Source organism: Synchiropus splendidus, chromosome 10, assembly GCF_027744825.2.
Source record: "Synchiropus splendidus isolate RoL2022-P1 chromosome 10, RoL_Sspl_1.0, whole genome shotgun sequence".
Taxonomy (NCBI): domain Eukaryota; kingdom Metazoa; phylum Chordata; class Actinopteri; order Syngnathiformes; family Callionymidae; genus Synchiropus; species Synchiropus splendidus.
This window is the reverse complement of record NC_071343.1, coordinates 3455126-3468412: the sequence shown is the minus strand read 5'-3', so window position 1 is coordinate 3468412 and position 13287 is coordinate 3455126. Positions and strand designations below refer to the sequence as shown.

The 13287-nt window shown below is 42.9% G+C and overlaps 2 protein-coding genes across 2 annotated transcripts; one reads left to right on the top strand and one right to left on the bottom strand.

The window, feature by feature from the left end:
• The first annotated feature begins 1433 nt into the window (after positions 1-1433).
• On the top strand, positions 1434-6371 carry dlx1a (distal-less homeobox 1a). The gene is made up of 4 exons (XM_053877294.1): positions 1434-1566; positions 2881-3552; positions 3682-3881; positions 5586-6371. The coding sequence occupies exons 2-4, from the start codon at positions 3240-3242 to the stop codon at positions 5835-5837; spliced, it is 765 nt and encodes a 254-aa protein (XP_053733269.1). The 5' UTR covers positions 1434-1566; positions 2881-3239; the 3' UTR covers positions 5838-6371.
• Positions 6372-11166: 4795 nt separating this feature from the next.
• On the bottom strand, positions 11167-13259 carry dlx2a (distal-less homeobox 2a). Its single transcript, XM_053877261.1, has 3 exons — positions 12617-13259; positions 11879-12063; positions 11167-11817 (listed from the first exon to the last, which is right to left on the bottom strand). The coding sequence occupies exons 1-3, from the start codon at positions 12885-12887 to the stop codon at positions 11518-11520; spliced, it is 756 nt and encodes a 251-aa protein (XP_053733236.1). The 5' UTR covers positions 12888-13259; the 3' UTR covers positions 11167-11517.
• Positions 13260-13287: the final 28 nt, after the last annotated feature.

The window sequence follows — 13287 nt, the reverse complement described above, 5'->3', positions numbered from 1 at the left end:
GCTCCTTTCTACATCCTACTGTATTAAAAAAAAAAAAAAGTGTGACACCCACAGAAAATTGAAAGTGATGGATTCAACGAGGGAAATGTATCTAATGTGGTAAGATGGTTGTTGACCAATGAAGTGAAGGGTGAAGTGTGCTGCACCGTTTAGCCATAAAATGAATTGAATTACTTGAACAGTTTGACTCAATCTGTGTCCCCACTCTCAATGAATATTAAGTAAATAATACAGCTGAGGTGAACAACAAAACAATAAACAGGTGCACGTCGCAATATCCGCTGCTGGCGTCACAGCCGTTATTATTCAAGCAAAAAAAAAAAAAAAACTTTATGGAAAATACGGATCAAAATTATTCATTCATTTTCCTCTGTGCATTTGATTTTAAACGTTGCTTTAAAATATGTTACAAAATGCGTCGGAATTATTAATTTATTTATTTTTAATATTCCATTTCAGCTTGTTTTTTGTTAATCGAGACTCTGACAAAATAGAATCTGTAGGCCGCTTGACGACCTGTTAAAATGATGGTTGGCGCGGTGGTGGAGTGGTGGGGGTGGGGGTGGGGGGAGAGATCCCTGCATCAGTGACATCTCTGCGCCGCTCCACCTCTGCACTAACCCTCAGGTGGAGAGCAGCAGGTGTTTCAGAGCTACTTCATCCTAATGAGTCCGGCTCCATCCATGCATGGAGGAGCTTCTCCCTGGAGCCAGCGTGGCCCCCGCCGCCCTCCTCAGCCCGAGGTGCGGTCCGGCGGGTCAGGAAACTCTTCTTAACGACCTCACATATTTACTCGCGTGGTCAACAGTAATTGAAATATACACATCAGCCAGAGAGACCAAAGGGCCTCTTCAGCGCTAAATTGCAAGAAGAAGAAGGAGAAGAAAAAAAGCGGCTCGTCATTATTGATATGATGTGCCGGGTATTATTTTACATTTTCAGAACAAATTCAGCCTCTATTCCGTTAATGGCCGCGCTCGCAGGCGCGCTTGGGTTTGCAGATACTATCATCGTGGGAAAATAATGACAGTTATCAGACGCACCCACCAAGTGCCCATGAAAATCTGTGCTGTGTTCTGGAAGATGATAATTATTGGTTGTACCGCCATTATCATTGTCGTTGATAGAGGAAATCTTGAAGCGTTTTTCCAACGTAATTCTGGAGAAATCACTCGAAATTGGCCTATTTCAGGGGACAAGGCGCCAGGCACCAGCTACAGCCCAATACTGCACAGAAAAGCTCTAAATCCTGCCGCGCAGGTTGGTGCCGGCGCCGGCTCTCTCTCTCTCTGTTTAACGCATTTCCAACTTCTGTTTTTGCCTTCAATTATGTCATTACACTGATAATCGCGGCGACGGGATTTAAGCGCGTTTAATTTGTGACTCTGGATGTGAGACTGAGCGGATCCTCACTCGGATCTGCAGCTTCTGCTGCGATAAAAGCAACTTCTGGATGGTGTTTTTTTTTTTTCTTCCAGCGCGAAAGCCTCGTCCTGGTGATGCCGCCTGATCCTTGGCACTTGGGATACACATGATGCACATGGTCCGCGCCTGCACGTGCGACAAGTAAGTCCGTTCACTCGCCCTGTTTCAGCGAATTGCAGTTAACAAAAAAAAAAAAAAGAGCTTTATTTAAAAACAACATAGCATCTTTGTGGGAGGTGGCTCCACCTTGACGTCGATTCTCGTTATAAAAGATCAAACCTTTATTTGACTCACTAAGCTCACGTTTGAAACTAAAGTCTTTCCATGTTGATTCAGTAAATGAACCAACACTGAAACAGTAAAAATCATAATAAAACGGTCAGGTGAGCAGCCGCAGGTGTAACTCAAGACTGCGTTAAATACATGACTTATCAAATGGAACTATTATAGAAGCTTTTAATGACGTCCAACAAGTAGCAGCTACGTCTGTTATCACAGAATGAGATCAATGATACTGTTGTAGTTATTAGAGACATTTCAAAAAGCATATAACTTTTCTAATAGTACTCATCTATCTATAGATAGATATAGATATAGATATACAGTGTATATATATATATATATATATATATAGATAGATAGATAGATAGATAGATAGATAGATAGATAGATAGATAGATATGTATATCCTGTATATATATATAGATAGATAGATAGATAGATAGATAGATAGATTAGCACTATTAGAAAAGTTTTATATAGAAAACGTTTAACACTAATAGTAGTAATCTTCACAAACACTGTTCAGTAATACCGCTTTTTTCACTATTTTATATATATATATATATATATATATATATATATATATATATATATATATATATATATATATATATATATATATATATAATCGCAAAAGCCCTGCTTTTATTTTAAAAATGCACAGATTAAAAAATAAATACATCAGTCAGCTACTATACTGCAATACATACATTGTGCTTCCCGATATTGATGACATCTAAATTATTTAGCGACGAAAAAAAGGCAGGGTAATTGAATTTATGTTGATGACGATGGTGATATTAATGATGACGTTACTACTACACCTAACAGTTTAATGTCAAACAGGTGCAGACCGTGTGCTACAGAGTTCCTTGTAGACTGTTAAAGCAATCTATAATAATGGAATTATTCACAATTATTATTGTGAAAACGATATCATTGAAAATATGGCTGCAGAAAGCGCGTTAATATTATAATTAAAATGACAGCTGTTTTTTTCTATCCAAGTCATTGTGGTGTAATATAAAACCAAGTACCAAATATGACCAAATATTTATGATGTTATTTTATATATAACAGTTGTTAATATTAAAAATAAATGAAAAATGAAATGAATGAATTTGAACTGTCGTGTCTTTTATTGTGTTTATTTCTCGGCCATTGTAACCTCAGACGCTGACGGCGCCACAACAACATCAACAAGTGCGGCCACTAATAACGGGCATTAATAAAACATCACCGTGGCGAACTGTGGGGTTCTTGTGGTTTTCCGTCGGGATGTTCGGACCGAACCTCGGCGTCGCCAATCGGCTTCCCTGGCGGAGCGCGTGGACCAATCAGCGCGCGTCTGTCATGTATATTCATGAGTCCGAGATTCAAACCTTGGAGAGAGTTTGTCTCGGTCCACAGCATCATATACCTGGGACTTTTCACCGCAACAAACGGCATTTTCTTATGAATGGAAAGAGAAAAAAGCAGTTGGGCTTAAATTGGGACCCTTCCTTCACTGAGAGCGTAGAACAACAGAAGAGATGACAATGACTACGATTCCAGAGAGTCTTAATAGCCCTGCCTCAGGAAAGCCCGTCTTCATGGAGTTTGGACCCCCGAGTCAGCAAATGTCTCCGTCCTCCATGAGCCACGGACACTACCCCATGCACTGTTTACACTCCACAGGCCACGGCCAGCACGACAGCTACAGCCCGGCCTCGTCCTTCCCCAGACCCCTGGCGTACCCCTACGTCAACTCCTCGGTGGGCAGCCACGCCAGCAGCCCGTATCTCAGCTCCGTCCACAGCTACCAGAGCAGCTCCGCTCTGGCCCAGACTCGACTAGAAGAACCAGGTGAGCCTCGCGTTATTCATTGCGTAACGCTTTAAACAATGTTTGCAATTAAGGGTAATTATTCCTAAAAAAAAAAAAAAAAAAAAAGAGTGGCTGTAAATACCTCCCCGTCTGTGTCGTCTCGCTCAGCGCCAGAAGCAGAGAAGAACACGGTGGTGGAAGGAGGAGAGGTGCGCTTCAACGGCAAGGGGAAGAAGATCAGGAAGCCCAGGACCATCTACTCCAGTTTACAGCTGCAAGCGCTCAACAGGAGGTTCCAGCAGACGCAGTATCTGGCGCTGCCGGAGAGAGCGGAGCTGGCGGCTTCACTGGGCCTCACCCAGACTCAGGCAAGTCCTCCGTCCGCTCACAGGAGCTGCCGCTGCTGCTGCCCCTTTCCTCAGGAGAGCCGACGCTTCTCTCGTTTTTCTATAGAACACCAAGCTGTGTTATTAGAATTTATCAGCCATTTGTCATTCAACACGCACCTATGACTTCAACATCATCAAGATGAATGATAAACAAACGTGATCATACTCAATTCATTTAGTCTCTTATTTTAAACGCATATATACATTTATATACATTGTCATCTTGCACGAATTACTTAACAGTAAATATAAATAAAATACCAGTTACACCATTAAAAACGGTAGCGAATATTTTGGTTGATGCTTTAATGCAAAACGTAAACATGCTTGATGGAGACTACATGTTTTATTCGTTATCTTTATGAAAGCGTTTAATGTTTTACATTTGTTTGTTTTAACTTATTGGACTTCACCATTAATGGTAAAATGTATGTATTAATTTAACTAGCATGTCAAATATATTTTTTATTTGGACCATTTTTTGCGTAAAAAAATACTCTTATTATTATATTACTTGACATTCACTATTCATAGTGCAGTTGTGTTTACCGTATTCTTGCATATCATTTTGGGAAAATAGCTGACGGCAGTAATGCTTGTGACGTCATACAGAGGTAATGGTCTGCTATTATGGCGTCTGACATTGTTTATGTTTTGATATACAGGTATTGTTTGGGTGACTCCTCCTGATAATTCGATTAACACGTGATAAGTGTCCTTATTCTATAGCACGTTACAGCGACAGGTAATTCTGAGTTATGGCCGTTGACTGCAAACAACAGATGTTTAATATAACTAAAGTTCCAAATGAACCGATATCAGTATGTATGTTTACAATAACATTCGTGAATATCGTGATCGAACTGTATGGTGATGACCACTGTGCTGCTGCACCGTTAAAGCAACTAACATCGTGATCTGGTTGTTTGGGAGAAAGACACTAGCTATTTAACGCAGCTTTGTAAGGTTTTATTTTTATTGTCACGTTCAAATAAATATAATGATGTGAATAATCACACGTTTACACAAATATTGCATTGCATTTAAAATTTAATTCACTTTTTATCGCGATACCATAGTAGATGCAAATTAATTCAGATGCATAAATGAAAATTCCATATGACGTCACCTCCCATGTCAATTTGAAAATTTCACTTTTAATTGAATTTCATGATAAATGACAGCCAATTAATTAACACAAGCTATGACGTAACGCAAGGTGTGTATTAGTTTAACATTATTTACGGTTAAAATCGCAACCGATTTTTCATATCGACGATGAATAATCGATGGTGATTTTGACCCTCATTTAATATGCGTATGTATTTATGTGAAACAGCTGCTTTGTTCTTGTTTCGCCAGACAAAACCGTATCTTTTTTAAAATATTTTAATCGTTTGCAATCCATTTGATTTTACAGCAGAGTGAATGCTGTGCTTCATCATTCCCTGCTGAAATGCATTAATACGTTTGACACAACAACAGAGTTGATATGGTTCAGTTTAACGCGCAGATTTGTTTTGTTTACGAGTTGAATGTTTATTGACAAACTATGCTGTGGGTGCTTTGAATGTACATTTTTCAATTTGTACCGTTTCACTTTCGGAACACGCGTCACTGCTGTGTGTAACGGAATTCACCCAGTGACGGTTCTAATCGAGCGTTACCTCTCACGTCCTGCAGGTGAAGATCTGGTTCCAGAACAAACGCTCCAAGTTCAAGAAGCTGATGAAGCAGGGGGGCGGCACCGTGGACAGCGGCGCCCTGGCCAGCGGCCGCGGACTCTCCGGCGCGTCTCCCACCGTGGCCCCGGTGTGGAGCTCGCCGACCTCCGTGAAGACTTCCGTGGGAACGAGCGGCTCCTACATCCCCAGCTACACCTCGTGGTACCCGACCTCACACCAGGAGTCTATGCAACAGTCCCAGCTCATGTGAGCGGTGTTGGACCTTTGAGCTGCCGAGCCGAGCTCAGCACCGACCCTCGAGTTTGGCCTACGCCGCCCGCCAGACTCCTGTTCCCGGCGGATGCGGCTTCGCGAGCCGCTGGAGGAGCGTTTGAGAAACGCGCCTCAGCGGAGCCACCAGCGAGTCTTTGGGCTGCGTCCCGTTTGGTTTCACGCGAGCTCTTTTGTTTGTAGCAGCGAAAGTGTTTGTTTACGGCCAACTGCAACACTCCTTCAACCAAATATGACACACCACGTTGTACAAAGCGCCGCGAATGTCGTGATCTGTTATTTAAGTTAAGTTATTCCCTCGTGCGGTGTGGACGGGAGCTCTGGCGCCTGGACTCCACTTCCATTGTTTTCGTGACGCGCTGTGAAACGGGGTTTTCTTCTGTATTCGTTTGTGTTTTAGCGGAAATATTTAGTTTTGTATTCTTTAATTTATTCACGGGTTCATGGAGTTTATGTATATATTGTGCGGGTTTTCAAGAAGAAGAAGAAGAAGAAGTAAAATGATTTAAATTATGTCGACAGCGTCTCTGTGGTGTCTTCATCTCTAATCCTTCACAGTGCTGCTTCTCAGGTGACCTGCGTGATCTGGACTATGTTTACTGTAGCACTCTCACTGCAAGGAATCTGCCTGCATGTCTGTCTGTGTATCCATCTAGGTATCTGCCTGCATGTCTGTCCATGCCATTATCTTACTGTCATTTATCCATCTGCCCTGGTTGTCTGTCTGTCTCACCATCCATCCATCCATCCATCCATCACCAACGTATATATGTCTAAAAATATCTCTACCGTCTGTCTGTCGGTCTGTCCACCTGTCTGTCTCACCATCCATCCATCTAGCACCAACGTATATATGTCTAAAAATATCTCTACCGTCTGTCCACTTGTCTGTCGGTCTGTCCACCTGTCTGTCTCACCATCCATCCATCCAGCACCAACGTATATGTCTAAAAATATCTCATCATGCATCCATTCTTCCATCTATCCGTTCATCCAAGCATGCATTCAACTACCGCCTGTCCACTTGTCTGTCGGTCTGTCCACCTGTCTCCATCCAGCACCAACGTATATGCCCCAACACATCTCTGCATCCATCCATCCGTCTGGCTGTCTAACTCCACTGTCCTTCCGTCTCGCTGTTCATCCATCCATTCACGCGTCCCTGCGCTCATGTTCCCTCCATCCATCTATAAACACACACATCTATAAGTCACGCAGACACACACACACGTGTCCAAAGTGGATCAAACCATGTTTAGCAATGACACATCAACATGGTATTCCAACCCTCAGAGCAGGATTGAGGATGTGTTTACATCTGTCCCGGAGCTCAGCTGGACACAGGCATGGAGTCCCAAAGGTGACCTTCAATCCTAAAGCCCAGCAGCGACCGGCCTAGCGTAACCTGACATGCATCACGTAAAAGCCGGCCGTCGGCGCCATCCTCACCACTCACCGCCGCCGTCACGCTCACGTCTGCAGGAACACGCCACGCGACAATGGCCTTGTATTTCTCTTCCATTAGCAAAGAATTGTGATGATGCAGCGAACATGAGTCCGCCGCCATGAAAAAGGCGCAGCTGCACATCCAAGAGGGTCAGTGTTATTTTGCTGCATTCTCTCCTTGATTATACGAAGCGAGCCCATCAAACCCGACATAATTACAGTCATTTTAGCTCTTATTTATTCTAATGCCGTTTCCTATCTCAGAGGTAATTATGAGTCTTTTTTTTTTTTTTTCCTCGCACGGAGGATCTTCCCGCGGTGACAAAGGAGTTGGTCCTCTGAAAGAAATTTGCTGCAGCAATGGATGGAGGAGAAAAAATGGCAAAATAGGTGAGCTGCCATTTTGTCTGCGCTCACTTTGACGGGGTCTATGTGTTTTAGGCGCCAAATTGCTTGCAGGTGTAGACGGCGTGTGAAGAGGATGCGGAATTAGCAAGGCAGCGAGTAACAATGAGAGGTGAAGCTAAATTCAGGAAAGATCCGCAGCTGGTCCAGAAATATAAAAGTCTTAAGAGCAAAGGACTCACCCATGCCAAACAAATCCTCCGAAATGTGTCTGGTGCGCCGGTCCCAACCTCAGCCCGGTTCAGAAAGGGACTGAAAATGTGAGCTTTATTTCCCGGCTTTATAGCTGATGGGAGGAAAATGTAGATTATTAGCATAAATGTTTACTCCTCATTACGCTGATGACATTGTGCACTCGAGATCTTGGTAATCTTTGGGGGGAAATTATGAGTAATTTCTCTCTTTTTTTTAATTTAAAGCAGCAGTTACCATGCAATTCAGGCTAATTCTCCGATATAATTATCGTGGAGTCGAGATGTTTTGGCTAAAGCAGGCATTGATATTCCCCTTTATTATCCGCACACAACTTTGACAATGTTGATGCTTGAGACGGCGCAAAATTGTCTTGTGTTAGAAACGACACCCGTATTAGGACGCGTGGAATTGCAAAGAATTAGGTCATAATTGCAGCCTTTCATATTTGAAAGGCAGAAAATGTTCAAACTGGTTGCAAATGTGGATGAAAATTACAGATGAGGGTGTAAATTATGGCATTTACAAGTTGCCTGGAGAAACGCAAACACATTAGCAGCACAGCTGAGAACCATGAATGAATTCACCACAAAGAATTTTTCACAGGAAATCAATCAATAATGGGGAGTTATGGAGAGACAAAGAGGCGTGTGAAGCGCCGCGTGTTGCATGTATATGCTGCCGACAAATTGGCCTCATCGTGTGCTGGAGGTGGTCTGGAGGACATGTGGAGGACCTGCAGGTTCTCCCGCTCATCAGCGGACAGATGTTGAGGACGAAGCGCAGCAGCCATGTCAACACAAGTCGTGCAGCTCTTGGAATCCATCTCCTCACACGTGCTGCAGCGTATCAATGCAAGTGAACACTGACTGACAACCAGAATTGGGTTCTTTTACAGCAACACCATCCTCTCTGTCAACGGCCTCTCGTTTTGTCAGGCTTTTTTAAACTCCTTGACGTAAACCGAGAACAGTTGGTTTAAAACTGGCGCGTCACAGCTCCAAAAAGGCGAGAGCTAAGAATGAGCACGTGAATGCATCACCAGGAAGTGACTCATGTAAAACAATCGATTTGTGCAGCAGGAAACTGGAGCAACGTTGCGCCTTCTGCTAATCATTTTAAAATAAGCCTCCAAAACATGTCACTATAGAAAAACAGAACGCGTTGTAATTTAGCACGTCTGAAAGGTCAAATTAATAATAGCACGTGAATGCCACACCAGGAAGTGTCTCACGTGCTTGAGCAAACTGTCGTAGATGTAAAAGCATTGAAGAGAAAATGATGCTCGCTCTGAGAAGAGTAGGACTTTTTGGTGGCTATGCATGTAATAATAATAATAATAATAATAATAAAAACATTGTGTTTTAGTTGGAGCGACACGAATCGTGCACTTGAATGAAATATGCTATTTTATTTTTGAATTGCCAGGGTATGACATATGACTGAAGAATACTGGGTTACATTTTGTAAATAAATTTCATAAACTGCGGCGAGACGTGCTCTTTTGGGAGCACATGAACGCATCACCAGGAAGTGGCTCATCAAAAACAATATCTATCTATCTATCTATCTAGCTATCTAGCTATCTAGCTATCTACCATTCATCCATTCATTCTATATCTATCTATCTATCTATCTATCTATCTATCTATCTATCTATCTATCTATCTATCTATCTATCTATCTATGTATCTACCATTCATCCATTCATTCTATATCTATCTATCTATCTATCTATCTATCTATCTATCTATCTATCTATCTATCTATCTATCTATCTATCTATCTATCTATCTATCTATCTATCTATCTATCTATCTTTCTTCCTGGTAAATGTTATTTTGTCCCTAAAATACGAGGTTCAGTGGAAAATAGCTTCAACGATGGATTAAAACAGTGTTGCTGCTACATGTCTTCATAAATAACTGCAAAAACAAAGCTAATATTTCGCACGTGTCCCTCTAATTGTGATTTGTACTGACCTACTGTCACCAAATGTGTACATGTTCGACTATACACCTTAGGAGACTCATTGACAGACCCACCCACCCACCTGCATGAAGCGGAGTGTTGAGAGTTCAGTTTGGGTTTTACAGCACATGGCTCATATATAGTATTAAAAATGGACCCACATTCAGATGTGGAGCTCTGCAGAGCAACATGACACATAAAGGAAGGCACATGAATATTTGTGGTGGAACACGAGCGTACTATTACAAAACTGATCCAAAAGTTATTTATTTCGGTTTAAATGAAGCTGGGGCAGCTGTGCGCTCAAAGGTATTATAGTCTGCTTAAATGAAGTATTACACTCAAACTTAAGCAAACAATTTACTGAAATCGAATGTAATCATCACACTGCATTCCATAATATTGTGTTTATTAATATATATATATATATATATATATATATATATATATATATTTTTTTTTTTAGTGGATATATGGCACGTACACACGAATAATGGTGGCACATTGCTACCTTTGAAACCCAACTTCACTTACAAAAAAAACAAAACATTGGAGGTAATTTTATGATTCTACCCAGGAGAGTTTGGTGAGAAATAATAGGTTGTCCGCGAGCATGTTTGTACTCGAGTGTTCGTCCTGGACACGAGCCACAGTCTGTCTTAAAAATGTGGGTCAACCTGCTTGTGTCGGATCAGAGGCCATGTGAGAAATGTTTCCATCATGTTGTAACGTGGCTCCTCTCGCTTCTCATCTCCCTCTCCATCCACTCCACCCCAGAAGAAAAATAAAAGAAATACATATTTGCTGCACTCTAACCTTTAAAGAAGAATAAAAACCACTTAAAGGTCAATAAAAATGCTAGTATTCCCAATATATCACATTGTAGGGTCATTTTTCCCCTTCATCTCATAATAGCATATCATCTTAAAATGTTACAACATAACAAAAAGAAAATCTACATTGCAATGTTGGATTGCAAAAAATAAATAAGCAAACTAAATTTTAGTTTTAAGAGATAATTAAATTAAATAAAAACAATGGCAATGAATTACCAACATGACATTATACTTATTATATTAAGTCATTTAATGTTGGAGGACGACAAAAAAAAAAAATAAATAAAAAAAATAAAAAAAAATAAATAAAAATATTATATATATATATATATATATATATATATATATATATATATATATATATATATATATATATATATATATATATATATATGAATCGTTTAAAAAAAGATACAGCACAAGTCGAATGAAAACAGTGGACGCGTTTGCACTGAAAACATTTTTTTTTATTATTTAAATAACATTTTCCATTTATAAAACACAGCTAAAATAAATAAGACAGGAAAATACAGTTCAACGTGATCATATCAGTGTGGGTGGGATGAGCCGTGGGAGTTATTTACAAAGACACTTACCCAGACCTGCTAACGACATGATGGAGGGATGAGGTCAGAGAGAGGAAAGGCACCGTTCACTTGTGCTACATCTGAGGCAGCGTCTCCTGGGAGGCGTCCGCGCGAGGCCGCGGTGTGGCGCGTCCAACCCAAAATAAATAGTTAGAAAAATAATTCGCAGGCCGCACACGTCTCGGTCACCAGTATCGTCCGTTATTCAGCTGCTTCTCGGTCCCTAGAATATCGTCCCCGCGCTGACGGCGGCGCTGTGGTGCTGCGGCGGCTGCGCGTGGGGCGCGGAGCTCGCGCTGGAGTACCAGGAGTAGTTGGCCAGAAAGGAGGCGGGCGGAGGTGCTGCGGTGTCCGGGGGGCTGCCGCTCTGAGGTAAACCGCTCTGTGGAAAGTCCCAGGCGGCGTTCGGCGGCGACGCGCAGGGCGGCGACGCGCTGCTGGCCGCGTGCTGCTCCGGCGGGATCTCGCCGCTCTTCCAGAGCTTCTTGAACTTGGAGCGGCGGTTCTGGAACCAGATCTTCACCTGGGGAGGAACACGGCTGTTTAAGAGTCTGCGCCACTGGGGTCGGGAAACGGAGCAGCACCTGTGTTTGCGTCAGGCCCAGCGAGGCCGCCAGCTCGGCGCGCTCCGGCAGCGCCAGGTACTGCGTCTTCTGGAACCTCCGCTGCAGAGCCGCCAACTGGAAGCTGGAGTAGATGGTCCGGGGTTTCCGGACCTTCTTTGGTTTTCCGTTGACCATTCGTATTTCTGGCTCGCTCTCATCTTTTTCTGCGTGGAGAAGTGGGCGTTTTAGCAGCGCAAACACACAGATATTCAGACCACTTGACTTATAGAACACTGTGCTACAATTGCAAAAGTTAAAGGTAAACATAGTGTCATGTGACCCAACTACTGTTCGAACCTCATATATATATGTGTGTGTGTATTTTACTGACTAATAAACATCTTGTTTTACAGAATACTGCGTTATTACTGCAAAAATTAAACGTAAACAGTGTTTTGTGTCTGAAATAACAAAAATGAATGTCTGTAATGTAATGTGAGAAACGTTATCCTAAAATAGGTCAAGTCAAACTGTCCTTTACCGTTAAAAAGCATTTAAGCGTTTTTACTTCGTTGGAAATACACCTTCGTCTTGACTAAGAAATATCTAAAAAAAAAAAAGTGTCCTGAAATGTTCCTGTAAATGTGTACTTCAAATCATGCGATCGATTATTGAACTTAAACAAGCAACATAAGTGACGAGATGAATGTGTTGTGTGGTTCTTCCGAGCGTCCTAACCCCGGGATCATACTCAACATCTGGAGCAAAGCAGCTCACCTGTGTCCGCCGCCGTGGGTGACGCGTCGGGAGCGTACGAGCCGTAAGTACCGTAGGACGGGTTGAAGCCCAGTTCATAGGCTCGACTGAAGGGCCCGGAGCACGCGGCCGCGCTGTGGTACTGGAAGGAGGCGAACTGCCCGGGCTGCTCGCTGGCGTAGTAGCTGCTGTCCGTGGCTGTGGACACCGGCAGCGTGGGCGACTCCTGCGACTTGTGCATGCTGCTGCTGTAGCTCGTGGAGGTGTTGAGGTTCTCAAAGAGCCCGGTCATCCTCGAGTCCTAGCGCGAGTGGCGGATGCGTCACTTTCAAACCCGAAGCCGAGGAGACGACTCTTGTCATGAGTGTGAGCGAGTGTGCGTCCTCTTCGGTGGCCTGTGGTTCTGTGCCAGGGTCGGCGGTTGCAGCGTTTAAGAGCGTCAGAGCGACAGCGCAACTGTGCCTGTGGCGACCAATGGAGGCGGACTAACTCCCCACCTCCGTCCTCCCTCCGAGGCTGGCTCGAGTCCGGAGGTCTGCTCCAGACCTCACACCACCAGAACACACCTCCACATCAAACAATCGAGGTATACGATACAAATCACGGTTACAGCCCAGCCACACCCGGGAATCGAACCGGCGCGTGGCTGTTGGGTGAAACTCCCCCTGTATGTGTGTGTGTGTGTATATATA

What these genes read in the sequence shown, in the direction of transcription:
- dlx1a (XM_053877294.1), top strand. Translation starts at nt 3,240, where the DNA reads ATGACAATGACTACGATTCCAGAGAGTCTTAATAGCCCTGCCTCAGGA. An exon ending in GACTCGACTAGAAGAACCAG is followed by an intron (nt 3,553 to 3,681) that starts GTGAGCCTCGCG and finishes CGTCTCGCTCAG; the next exon opens with CGCCAGAAGCAGAGAAGAAC. An exon ending in TGGGCCTCACCCAGACTCAG is followed by an intron (nt 3,882 to 5,585) that starts GCAAGTCCTCCG and finishes CACGTCCTGCAG; the next exon opens with GTGAAGATCTGGTTCCAGAA.
- dlx2a (XM_053877261.1), bottom strand. Translation starts at nt 12,887, where the DNA reads ATGACCGGGCTCTTTGAGAACCTCAACACCTCCACGAGCTACAGCAGC. An exon ending in ACCCACGGCGGCGGACACAG is followed by an intron (nt 12,064 to 12,616) that starts GTGAGCTGCTTT and finishes TTCTCCACGCAG; the next exon opens with AAAAAGATGAGAGCGAGCCA. An exon ending in TGGGCCTGACGCAAACACAG is followed by an intron (nt 11,818 to 11,878) that starts GTGCTGCTCCGT and finishes GTTCCTCCCCAG; the next exon opens with GTGAAGATCTGGTTCCAGAA.